Source organism: Sinocyclocheilus grahami, unplaced genomic scaffold (assembly GCF_001515645.1).
Source record: "Sinocyclocheilus grahami isolate Dianchi unplaced genomic scaffold, SAMN03320097.WGS_v1.1 scaffold800.1, whole genome shotgun sequence".
NCBI lineage: Eukaryota > Metazoa > Chordata > Actinopteri > Cypriniformes > Cyprinidae > Sinocyclocheilus > Sinocyclocheilus grahami.
This window is the reverse complement of record NW_015505979.1, coordinates 220,206-231,588: the sequence shown is the minus strand read 5'-3', so window position 1 is coordinate 231,588 and position 11,383 is coordinate 220,206. Positions and strand designations below refer to the sequence as shown.

Genomic DNA, 11,383 nt, shown 5'->3' with positions numbered 1-11,383 from the left:
TGTTTATGTGGTTTATGAGGACACAAATTTGTATAATAACATGGGTATAACAGGTATTACAACGAGAAGGTGATTTATGAGGACATTTTCAGTGTCCCCGTAATTCAAAAGGCTTATAAATAATTCAGAATTCGTTTTTTTGAAAATCTGAAATAGCAGAAAGTCTCCTGTGAGGGGTAGGTTTAGGGGTAGGGTTGGTGTAGGGCAATAGAATATACGGTCTGTACAGTATAAAAACCATTACGCCTATGGAGAGTCCCCACTTTTCACAAAAACAAACCTGTGTGTGTGTGTGTGTGTGTGTGTGTGTTTAAAAAAAAATTATAATTTTAATTTTAATTAAAAATATTTAAATATAAAAATATATATATAATATAGTTAAAAACAGTAATATTGTGAAATAATATTGCATTTTACAATTTATAATACTTTATACTTGTAAGGCAAAGCTGAATTTTCTGTCACTTTTGATCAGTTCAATGCATCCTTGTTGTTGCATTGAACTGATCAAATTTCTGAATATTAATTTCTAAAAAATACAAATAAACAAATAAACAAAAAAATTAACTTCATTCAAGATATATTCTTGGATAATAATCTTCCTATGCACATTTGCTTTCTTAAATAAATGTACTGTATCTTGTTTAAAGGATGTTACTTTACTGGAAATCAGGACAAAAATACTAATTAATTAATGAATTTAATTGTTTGTTTCTTATTTATTTTTTGATCTTTCTTTCTGTCTGTAATTGTTTAATTGCTGAAGCGGTGAAATGGTGCTGTAGTGCGTGAAACACTGCAGTGCTGGAGTATTGTGATGGCTCAGATCAGATCAGATCAGATCAGATCATACGGCGGATGGTTGATTCTGTCTGTGGATAATTCACAGCATGATTGAGTTACTCGCTGTGCAGTGAATGACTCACTATTGCACACAACTAAACTAGCAGAGGACGTCAGCTTCTGTTTCTGTGGACAGACGTTTGCTCATCACCACAGCTGCTTATACGTGGCCTGATGTTGGGGTAGACATGTTGTGTAGATATGCATGTATTTTGACGTGCTGCAAACCTGTTATGGTGGTGTTTTAGTTCATTTTTTGCGAGCATTGCTCATTTCGATGGCAGACTGTACACAGGGGTTTACAGTGTGTCGTAGCTGTGTAACTCTTTCTCTCTCACACACACACACACACACACACACACACACACAATCACACACGTGTCCCAGAGTCCGTCACATGTTCCACACGCTTAATGAGCTGAACCGGTTTCTGATCACGTCTCCGAGCACAAGAAACGGAAGCATGGTCAGATATTGTGCTGCATTAATGTTGATGTTGTTCTCTTACAGGGTGATCCAGCGAAAGACGGCGCTCCGGTGAGTATCCCCCCTGTTTCTGTGTAGATACCGTGTGTATGATAGAGTCTTGAGCTGGAAAAAATATATATATCGTTTATTTACCACACATTGAACCTGTTGTATACCTGATTTGAATACCTTAATTTAAATACACTATTTAATGTTTAAATCACTGATTTCAAGCATTACATCCTATTTACAGTAAAAAAAAAAACTCAAACCTAAACATAAAAAAATGGAAAAGGAATAAGAAACATTTGTTAAGAAATGCATAGTTTTATTCATCAGTGCTGCATTAAAGTGATCAAAAGTGAGAGTAAAGACGTTTATAATGTCACAAAAGATTTCTATTTCAAATAAATGCTGTTCTTCTGAACTTTCTGTTCATCTGTGAATCCTGAAAAATAAAATGCATCACAGTTTCCACAGAAATATTGTGCAGCACGACTGTGTTCAACATTGATAATAATCAAAAATGCTTCTGGAGCAGCAGATCAGCATATTATACTGATTTCTGAAGATCATGTGACACTGAAGACTGGAGGAATGATGCTGAAAATACAGCTGCGCATCACAGAAATACATTACAGTTTAACACAGATTCACACAGAAAACAGCTGTTTTAAACTGTAATAATATTTCACTGTTTTTACTGTATTTTCGATCAAATAAATGCAGCCTCATTGCGCAGAAGAGACTTCTTTCAGAAACATTTTAAAAACTTTAGTATGTATTGACTTTTTTTGTTTTGTTTTTATAAAGTTATGATTGATAGATAGCCTTTGTGAAAGCTTTGCTTTTCGATGTGAAGTGAAACAGCCGCAGAGTTTTCCTAGCAGCCTCCGGATGTGGAAATAGAAATGCAAATGCTAGAGTGGCCAAACCCACTCTAAACTCAAACTGAACATCAAGCGTTTGATGCAGCACGCCATCTCTGTATTTACTGCAGCAGTGTGTGCTCACGTCTCCGCTGGACGCTTCGCTCACATGTGTGCAGCAGAGCCAGGAATACACGCTAATGTTTTAGTAACTGGAATCCATGCCTCATTATTAGTGAGTCACGGCCAGTGAACTGTTGCTCAGTCTGTCAGCGGTCAGAGAACGTGAGCAGCTGTAGGGCTGATTAAACCAGCGGCCCGCGGTCATCACCGCACTGTCCTTCTGTCAGATCTGTGCGAGAGAGTGTGCTTCAACAGCACTGCCTTATTCTGGACAAAACTAACATGAACACGTTTGTTTTCCTCTCTTTCGGTCACCTACAGGGAGAGGCTGGACCTCCGGGATTCCCGGGCCTTCCTGGAGATCCGGGTCCCAAAGGTGACAAGGTACGACACACTCTGGCTGATTATATTATATAATAGCATGCCTAACAAACCTACAGAGTCTGTCAGTCAGGTTTCAGAAGTGAAATCTCCATTCATTTTCTCCATAGGGAAACTGTTCATCAAATCATCTGTTTTTTTTAACTATAACTTATAAACCGTTAAAGACAGACTTGTTATGAGTTCCAAGGTTGTTAATTGATGGCATATGCTTTAGTTGAAGCCATTAGACCACGTTATGTTAACTTATTTAAAATAATCATGTTTAATTTGAGGAATTTGCAGTGAAGACTACATTACCCATGATGCTGTGCAGAAAATTCCACCAATCAGAGAGTTGCGCCTCTTTAGCTCCGCCCACTGTCATGAGTCATGGCAAATGAGTCTTCCTATGCTCTCAAAATACTGAAATATTTGTATATACTGTATGTATGCAAATTTTGCAACAAACTTAAAATATATTAATTGTTTTTTGTAGAATATAATCAACAGCTTTAAATGCATAGTTTTCTATTTCTCCATCATTTTTAATTCGATTAATGTCATTCGCAATGCTTCATGGGATTGTAGTTCTTCCTTCAATTAACCATTAATGTCGCAGTCTTGTGTCTTTTTGTCTCATGTTGTGATTCTGCTTCATATCAGAGTCTGTAATGCTGTGATTCTCCTCGTAGCTGGTTGGTTTGGTTCATGGATTATAATGCTTTAACTAAGACTTTTAAAAATCCATATGGGAAAAGACTTGAACCAGTGCTGCTAACATGATGACTTGGGGCCAATCATAGCAAACGATCCACGGTTTCCTGGCTTATGCTTTGATAGGGTGATCCTGGTGTGGGCATCCCGGGGCCTCCTGGACCTCCCGGACCGCCGGGGACATTCAAGTATCCGGTGTGTACCATAATATGTTAATATGTACATATTTATATAATCATGTCCATCATAATAGCAGATGGCCTGGCTGTAAACTCACTGAGCGTTTCCCACGAGCAGGACGGCGTCGACGGCTCCGGATCAAGCGATCTGGATTTGGACAGCGACACAGAGCTGATACGGGTGAGTTATTACAGTCTGTTCAAATGAAGAGAGCTCTGGGTGCAAATAATCAAAGGAACTCTGAGACACTTAAATGATTTAATGCTGTTAAAATGAGACATGAGGTAGTCATGTGTAAGATGCACGGATATGAGTTGTCAGACAAAGAATTTGGTACTCAGATTAATTGTTAGTGTTTACGGCTCCCACCAGGGTCCTCCGGGGCCACCGGGCCTTCCAGGACCTCCGGGCCCTTCTGTCGGAGCTCAGCCGGGGCCGATCGGGCCTCCAGGAGCTCCAGGAAAAGACGGGGAGACGGGGAAGCCTGGACTCCCGGTGAGTGAGGATCAGTACTAGAGTTTAAGCAGGCGCTTATAGACCCGCGTGTCAAACTGAGCTAAAGTTCATCCTAAAATTAAAAGTTATTATTTGCTCACCCTCATTCCTCATGAGTGAACAGATTTTCTTTTCCTGTGGAGTAATGAATGGAGAAAATTAAGCCATACCATAATAGAGTTTTCAGTCTTAAAGGGTATCGTACAAATATAGGCTACCATTTTTTTATACAAATATTTAATAATTCATAAATTTATTCATAACCGAATCAAAAGTGACAGTAAGGACATTTATAATGTTACAGAAGATTTCTATTTCAAATAAATGCTGTTCTTCTGAGCTTTCTGTTCATCTGTGAATCCTGAAAAATAAAATGCATCACAGTTTCCACAGAAATATTGTGCAGCACAACTGTGTTCAACATTGATAATAATCAGAAATGCTTCTCGAGCAGCAGATCAGCATATTATACTGATTTCTGAAGATCATGGTGATGCCGGAGGTTGAGCTTTGATGACGTTGTGTGTGTAAGAACACGAGGGACAGCTGAGCTCTTCATCTCAGCAGGTGTTAATAGACTGAGCAGAGGCTTTATTCCGGAGGTGCTGCAGGGGATTGAGGACTGGTTCAGTGGGGCTGGATGCTAAACTCAAACCACGTGTCGTGTCCCCCATCAGAAATCTCATTCTGCTTTCATCACACGCGTCAGAATCAAGTGTTTGTGTGAGGAAGGGTCTTCTTGTCAGCAGTTTGATCAAATACATGCAGTAGTTTTTAGCAAAGCCCCATACTTCACTCTACTGTAGAAGCTTGTTTCCAACATGGGATAAAAAAATTATAATAATCAATAGATTTTTTATTTTACAATTCTGAATTTTTTTGCAATGAAAAATGGCAGAATAGCAAGACAAAAGTCAGAATTGAGACTTAACATCTGGCAAGTTATATGAGTTTATATCTTTTTTTTTTTTTAAGTTTTGAGTTTAATCTGTCTCGCAAATCTGTTTTGTTTTCTTCTGCAAATGGAATAAAAAAATATTTAAAAACTTTTAAAATGTAACATTTAAAAAAAAAAGTTTAATAGTGACTTTTTATCTCAATTCTTTTTCTCGCAATCCTGAGTTTATATATAATTCTATATCTGACTCAACTATATATATATATATATACATTTATTATTAATTTTTTTGTCACAGTGCCATTTCTGGACAGTTTAAAGAGTTATTACAGTTCTCAGAAACATTACATTGCATTCTTATCTAGACCTCCTGATTGAAGTAATTGTTCCCAAATGTTTTGTCTTGAGTGAAAATGAAAATGAATAGTTTTTTTTCCCGAGCCGATCAGATAGCATTAATCCAATAAAGTTCTGGGATGAACACTGACCCGTTAAGCTGTGAATCGAGCACAGATCAGACGAGGGCTGATGATGACGGAGTTCAGGGTTCGTTTCTTCTTCATATGAGCTGATATTCATCTGCTGAGCTCGTATGATGTTATGATGGGGAAACTGCCCTTGGAAAGGACAAAACTATAACTAACTCCCTGTTTCCTGCTGAAACACCGTCACCAAAAACCTCACGCTTCTCCTGAAAGACTGCTCCGCAAAAGACTAATAACACCTGAGTCAAGAAATGAGAGTGTGAGAAACACACTTCAGATGAAACCATATAGACAGTTATCATCTGTCGCTATTTGTATTGTATTGATTATTAATATTAGACATATGCAGGAGGTCCTTATGTGGTGATTTCTCTCATTTTAGGGTGAAAATGGACGAGACGGACAAACAGGCAAAGAAGGAGAGCAAGGACGGAAAGTAAGATATCTGAATATGAAACATGGCTTTTTCCAGGGGTATATTTCCTTGCATTTGTATTTGTCACCGTTGGTTGGTTTTATTGTTTATTTAATTCCTGTGTTCCTCTCTTGCTGTCTTTGAACATTTAGATGCATGATTATTATACATACACATTTAGTGAAGTCACACCTTCCACAGATTATGTCTTTTTCATGCTTATAATGTTCTGATCTTCAGCCTTGTGTCGCTCCAGACCCTCCTGCAGAATCAAATCTGTTTCCAAACAGTGATTTTGACACCTCTCGTGTTTTTTTTGGCAGGGTGAACCAGGTTTACCTGGAATCATGGGACCAAAGGTAAAGTCATTTGGATCAGCTGCTTGTCTTGTAGATTAACTACTTCACATGATGAGTAAAAGAACTGTGAACAATCTGAGATGTATCATTAGTTTGAAGACTAGGCTGTTGATAACTTTAGAAGTGATCTTTGTCTGTCAGGGTGATGCAGGCCAGCCGGGGCTCCCAGGACAGACGGGATCTGAGGGCCCCAGGGGTCAGCCGGGGCCTCCGGGAAAAGGCTTCAGCTTTGACATGATGGTGTGTTTCACAGACCTTCAGAGTCTATAGATTTGTTTGTTTGTTTATCTGTCCTTTCCTTTATATTTATTTGCTTGTTTTTAACCAGTTATTTACATGTGAGTGTTGGGTATTTTATTAAAGGAGTACAGATTTGTGTTTGTTCACATGTTCACATGAACTGAAAGCTCTTGAAAGTGAATTTGACGCTTGTGTTTGAATGAGTGAAATTAGGTGAATTTAGAGCCGCCTGTGGTCTTAGCCTTTGAATAAACGGTATTGTTTTTTGTTTGTTTGTTTGTTTTGTGGCAGGATTTGGAGGGCTCGGGTCTGGATGGAAGCAGTGGTTTCAGACCTGTTCTGCCCAGAGGACCACCTGTACGTACATTCACATATACTGAGGCTTTTCTGGCTCTTACAGCTGAACTGCAGCTCATTCTCATGCATATTCTCATCCTCAGGGTCTTCCTGGGCTCCCAGGACCTCCAGGGCCACAGGTACATGCACTATAGAGATCTGCACAAAACACAGAGAAATCTGGCGTGATCTGTCAATACTGTAAAACCCATGATATGGCATCTGTTATGCTATTTTTACCTGGCATTACCTGGGAATCAATATTTAGATGATGCATATCTGTCTAAACATTTATTAGTGTTAGAGATGCTTTAGATTTAATTGAAATGAACTCAACTCTACACTTTCAGGGGAAAGAAGGAGCCGTCGGCCCTCCGGGTGCTTCAGTGAAGGTCTGTGCTCCTCACACAATCACATACACAAAAACATCCACACACACACTTCCACAACTGTTTCCATTCCTGCTTTCCAAAGGAAGCACGCCATTCCCATCCACATGTTCCCCATTAGCCACAAAGTTCCTATCTTCAGCACATCTGTTAGGGTCAGTGAATGCGTCTCAGGCTTTGAACTCCTTCATAGTGTAATTCAAAGTAAAAATGCATTGTAATGGTTTGGTATTACATAACACACACAGTTACAGAAGTTGGATTCAGGAAGTTATCAGCTAAATCGGATCCCACTTAATATAACACAAGTAAATTGCTCCCATGTTTAGTGGCAAACGTACTATCTGCCGTAAACATGATTAATATAGCTTCACAAATTCATAGATATTCTGCACAGGATAACTATTTTATATATGATTTATTATATGCTATGTAAATATTATAAAACGTGTGATACTTGTTTGTGCAACACAGACATTCATTTAACATTTGATTTAGTGTTTAATGCTTTAATTTTGTGTAATCATTTCTCCTTCACTCCACTAGGGGGAGCCGGGCGCTAAAGGAGACGATGGACAGCCTGGGTCATCTGGACTGCCTGGGCGACAAGTAAATATATTAAACAAAATAGGCTGTATAAAATTATAGTCATTCTATTTCAGTCAATTTATGAATCCTTTTTGATAATAAAATACAGGAATTTGTTTTTAATTTGCTGTTGTGTAACCTTTTTCAGGGGGAAAGGGGAGAGAAAGGTGATATGGGTCAGAAGGTTTGTATCCAAATCACATTTGTGACGTGTCTCTCTCAGAGCCATCAGCTTCGATGGCAGTAGTTGATGTGTTTTGTGTTTCAGGGAGAGAGCGGTCTGGATGGAATCGGTTTACCTGGACCTCCAGGGCCTCCTGGACCAGTCATCAACCTACATGAGGTTCATTAACATGAGTCCATTAACATCTAGAATTAGTTTTAAATGTCACACTGGGTTGATTTTGGAGATGTAGACGCAAATTCCAATGCAATTTGAATGAACTTTGAACTGTTTTTCCACCCTCAGTTGATGCTGAATGACACTGAAGGAATCTTTAACCTCTCAGGGATTTTTGAACCACAAGGACCATTGGTAAGAAACCATTTCCTAAACTTTTTTTGTCTGTATGTTCATGGCCAAATCAGTATGGCTTAATTAATCTTTATTAACACCAAACCACAAACGTCTTTTTGTTCATATTCGTACACTAGCGCAAATTAAATTCACAAACCAGAACACAAAACCGCAAATCAGAAATGAAAACAGCGAATCAGAAAACACAACAGATAAGAAAAGACAACAAACTGGAAAAGACAAAGCAAACCTAAAAACAGATTGGCAATTCAGAAAAACACAACAGCGAATCAGAAAACACAATGAATCAGAAAACACAACAGCGAATCAGAAAACACAATAGCGAATCAGAAAACACAACGGCGAATCAGAAAACACAATGAATCAGAAAACACAACGGCGAATCAGAAAACACAATGAATCAGAAAACACAACAGCGAATCAGAAAACACAATGAATCAGAAAACACAATAGCGAATCAGAAAACACAATGAATCAGAAAACACAATGAATCAGAAAACACAACGGCGAATCAGAAAACACAACAGCGAATCAGAAAACACAATGAATCAGAAAACACAATGAATCAGAAAACACATTGAATCAGAAAACATAACGATGAATCGGAAAACGCAACAGCGAATCAGGAAAATATAACGGTGAATCAGAGAAAAAAAAATACAACAGCGAATCAGGAAACAGAGCAATGAATCAGAACAAAACAACATTGAATCAGAAAACAACAGTGAGTCAGAAAACGCACCAGCAAATTATAAACTTGTATTTAGGGTAAATTAAGCTGCTGACTGGACAGATACAGTGTCATGTTTTTGCACCACACTTAGTATGAGTATTGAACCTGTTGCTGGCTCCCTGCAGTGAAGGCCAGTTAGAAATGTTGTCTGACATTCTTCAGCCATTCTGGATGTCATCTTGCTTCATTATTAATACTATCATAAAGTTATTATGAAGTAAATGATTATGAAGATTAACTTTTAAAGTCAATGAATGAACTCCAGATGGAAATGCAATGAAATTTAAAACTCACATTTAACAAAAAATATAGTCATTTGTGTGGTGGAATATAAGTTCAGCAGAAGCTCAACAAGCATGAAATATCACTTGTCATGAAATATGAATTGTCTTGAAATATGGCTGTCATCTTATACTTGTACTTTTGGCCATAGTATTCCAACTATTATTTTTCATTATATTTCTCACTGCTTTTAATTCCCAAACTGCTCTCATTCTGTTGCAAAAATAGAAACAGAAACGCTGAAGATAGACGGGCGTAGAGATTACGGTACAATAGCTGCTCGAAACCACACGCTCGCTTCACGGAACGCACAGGAATATAAACACACTGCGGTTTAATTCCATTATTTACAATAAGTCATTGAGTTGCCTGTGAAATTGTGTTTTAAACAATTACGACACATTAGCTTTGCATTATTTTGTAATTTACAGGCACTGACGAGCAGAAGTGAAGTGAAATAAACAGAGTTCTGCGCAGCATGTGAAAGGGTCCTCAGAGCAGAGCTTTCTGCTTCAGAGTCAAATGCTTACAGATCTTTAGATTTTATGATATTATACACAAATCCATTAGAGCTTCCAAACGTGCTGTGCGGTTTGAGATAATAACCCTTCGCAAAAACACACTCTATATTGTGACGTCTCAGTGGAACATTTAACTAGAACAATTACTGGAATTCAGTAAGTGTTTCAGCAATAGAAATTAAGTATTTTTTGAAAGCCTTGGTTTGAGAAGCATGAATATTTGTGTGGTTTTTGCACTTCAGAAAATGTTTAAATCTACTTTATGGGTTAATTATCTTACAGCAGCGGTGACAAAATTATTTTGTTTTATTCCACCAGGGACCAAGGGGTCTGAAGGGTGATACCGGGGTCCCGGGGGTTCAGGGGCCTCCAGGATTAATGGTAAGTTAGTTGGAGATGCATCCGTACAGCAGGTGTGTATGAGTATGTGTGTGTGTGATTTGAGAGGAGAGAAAGCGGAGCATGCTGGTGCTGTCTGTTGGCATGTAATCAAGAATCTAATCGTTGAGGTTCAGCACATGCAAACCTCTCGAAACACTCAATATCAGACCACACATACAGCACACACACTCAGACCGCTGACAGCAGAACTGCTTCCATTCAAAGGTTCAGTATCTGATTCATTTAATTCAGTCCGTCTCAAAGTATGATCACTCGTGGGCCACGAAGAGTTCCTAGTGATTTAAAATGATTAAAAAATAAATAAATAAATAATGACAAGCACCTATATTGAATTAACTGACTCTTTAATCAAGAAAAACACATCATTATTTAACATTATTTTGTGTTTTGTCTCATTTCAGTTACTGATATTTGTTAAACTGTGATACATTTTATTTTTCAGGATTCACAGATGAACAGAAAGTTCAAAAGAACAGCATTTATTAGAAATTGAAATCTTTTGTAACATTATAAATGTCTTTACTGACACTTTTGATCCATTTAATGCGGCCTTGACAAATAAAAGTATTTATTACTTATCTTTCTGACACCAAACTTTATGATGGTAGTGAGTAGAATGAAAAAAATACCCTTAGAGTGTAAATAATAGAACCAGATTGGATTGTCCTAATGGATATTGATCTGTTGATGTGTCATAATCCTAATCTCTGCATTCTCTCATAATATCTGACTGATGATCTGGAATCATCTCGCATTGTGTGAAACAAAACACCAGACGAGATTCATTCTGAACGCCTGGGGAACATACTGTAAACACACAGCAGAGAAACATAATGACTCCCAGACTAAACACACACACGCACATGCACATGCACATGCACACACATACACATGCACATGCACACATGCACACACACACACACACACACACACACACATGCACATGCACACACATACACATGCACATGCACACACACACACACACACACACACACACACACACACATGCACATGCACACACATACACATGCACATGCACACATGCACACACACACACACACACACACACACACATGCACATGCACACACATACACATGCACATGCACACATGCACACACACACACACACACACACACACACA

The 11,383-nt window shown here is 38.3% G+C and overlaps 1 protein-coding gene across 3 annotated transcripts in view; it reads left to right on the top strand.

The window, feature by feature from the left end:
* The window catches only part of LOC107561959 (collagen alpha-1(XV) chain-like), a 62,633-nt gene that overhangs the window by 30,517 nt on the left and 20,733 nt on the right, over nt 1–11,383 (top strand). For all 3 annotated transcript variants that reach the window (XM_016246508.1, XM_016246507.1, XM_016246506.1), the window contains exons 9-24: nt 1,354–1,380; nt 2,625–2,687; nt 3,507–3,575; nt 3,678–3,740; nt 3,933–4,055; nt 5,821–5,874; nt 6,177–6,212; nt 6,354–6,452; nt 6,744–6,809; nt 6,893–6,928; nt 7,139–7,180; nt 7,724–7,786; nt 7,914–7,949; nt 8,034–8,108; nt 8,235–8,300; nt 10,158–10,220. In XM_016246508.1, the coding sequence (XP_016101994.1) occupies nt 1,354–1,380; nt 2,625–2,687; nt 3,507–3,575; nt 3,678–3,740; nt 3,933–4,055; nt 5,821–5,874; nt 6,177–6,212; nt 6,354–6,452; nt 6,744–6,809; nt 6,893–6,928; nt 7,139–7,180; nt 7,724–7,786; nt 7,914–7,949; nt 8,034–8,108; nt 8,235–8,300; nt 10,158–10,220 (981 nt within the window). The remainder of the gene's footprint in view (nt 1–1,353; nt 1,381–2,624; nt 2,688–3,506; nt 3,576–3,677; nt 3,741–3,932; nt 4,056–5,820; nt 5,875–6,176; nt 6,213–6,353; nt 6,453–6,743; nt 6,810–6,892; nt 6,929–7,138; nt 7,181–7,723; nt 7,787–7,913; nt 7,950–8,033; nt 8,109–8,234; nt 8,301–10,157; nt 10,221–11,383) is intronic.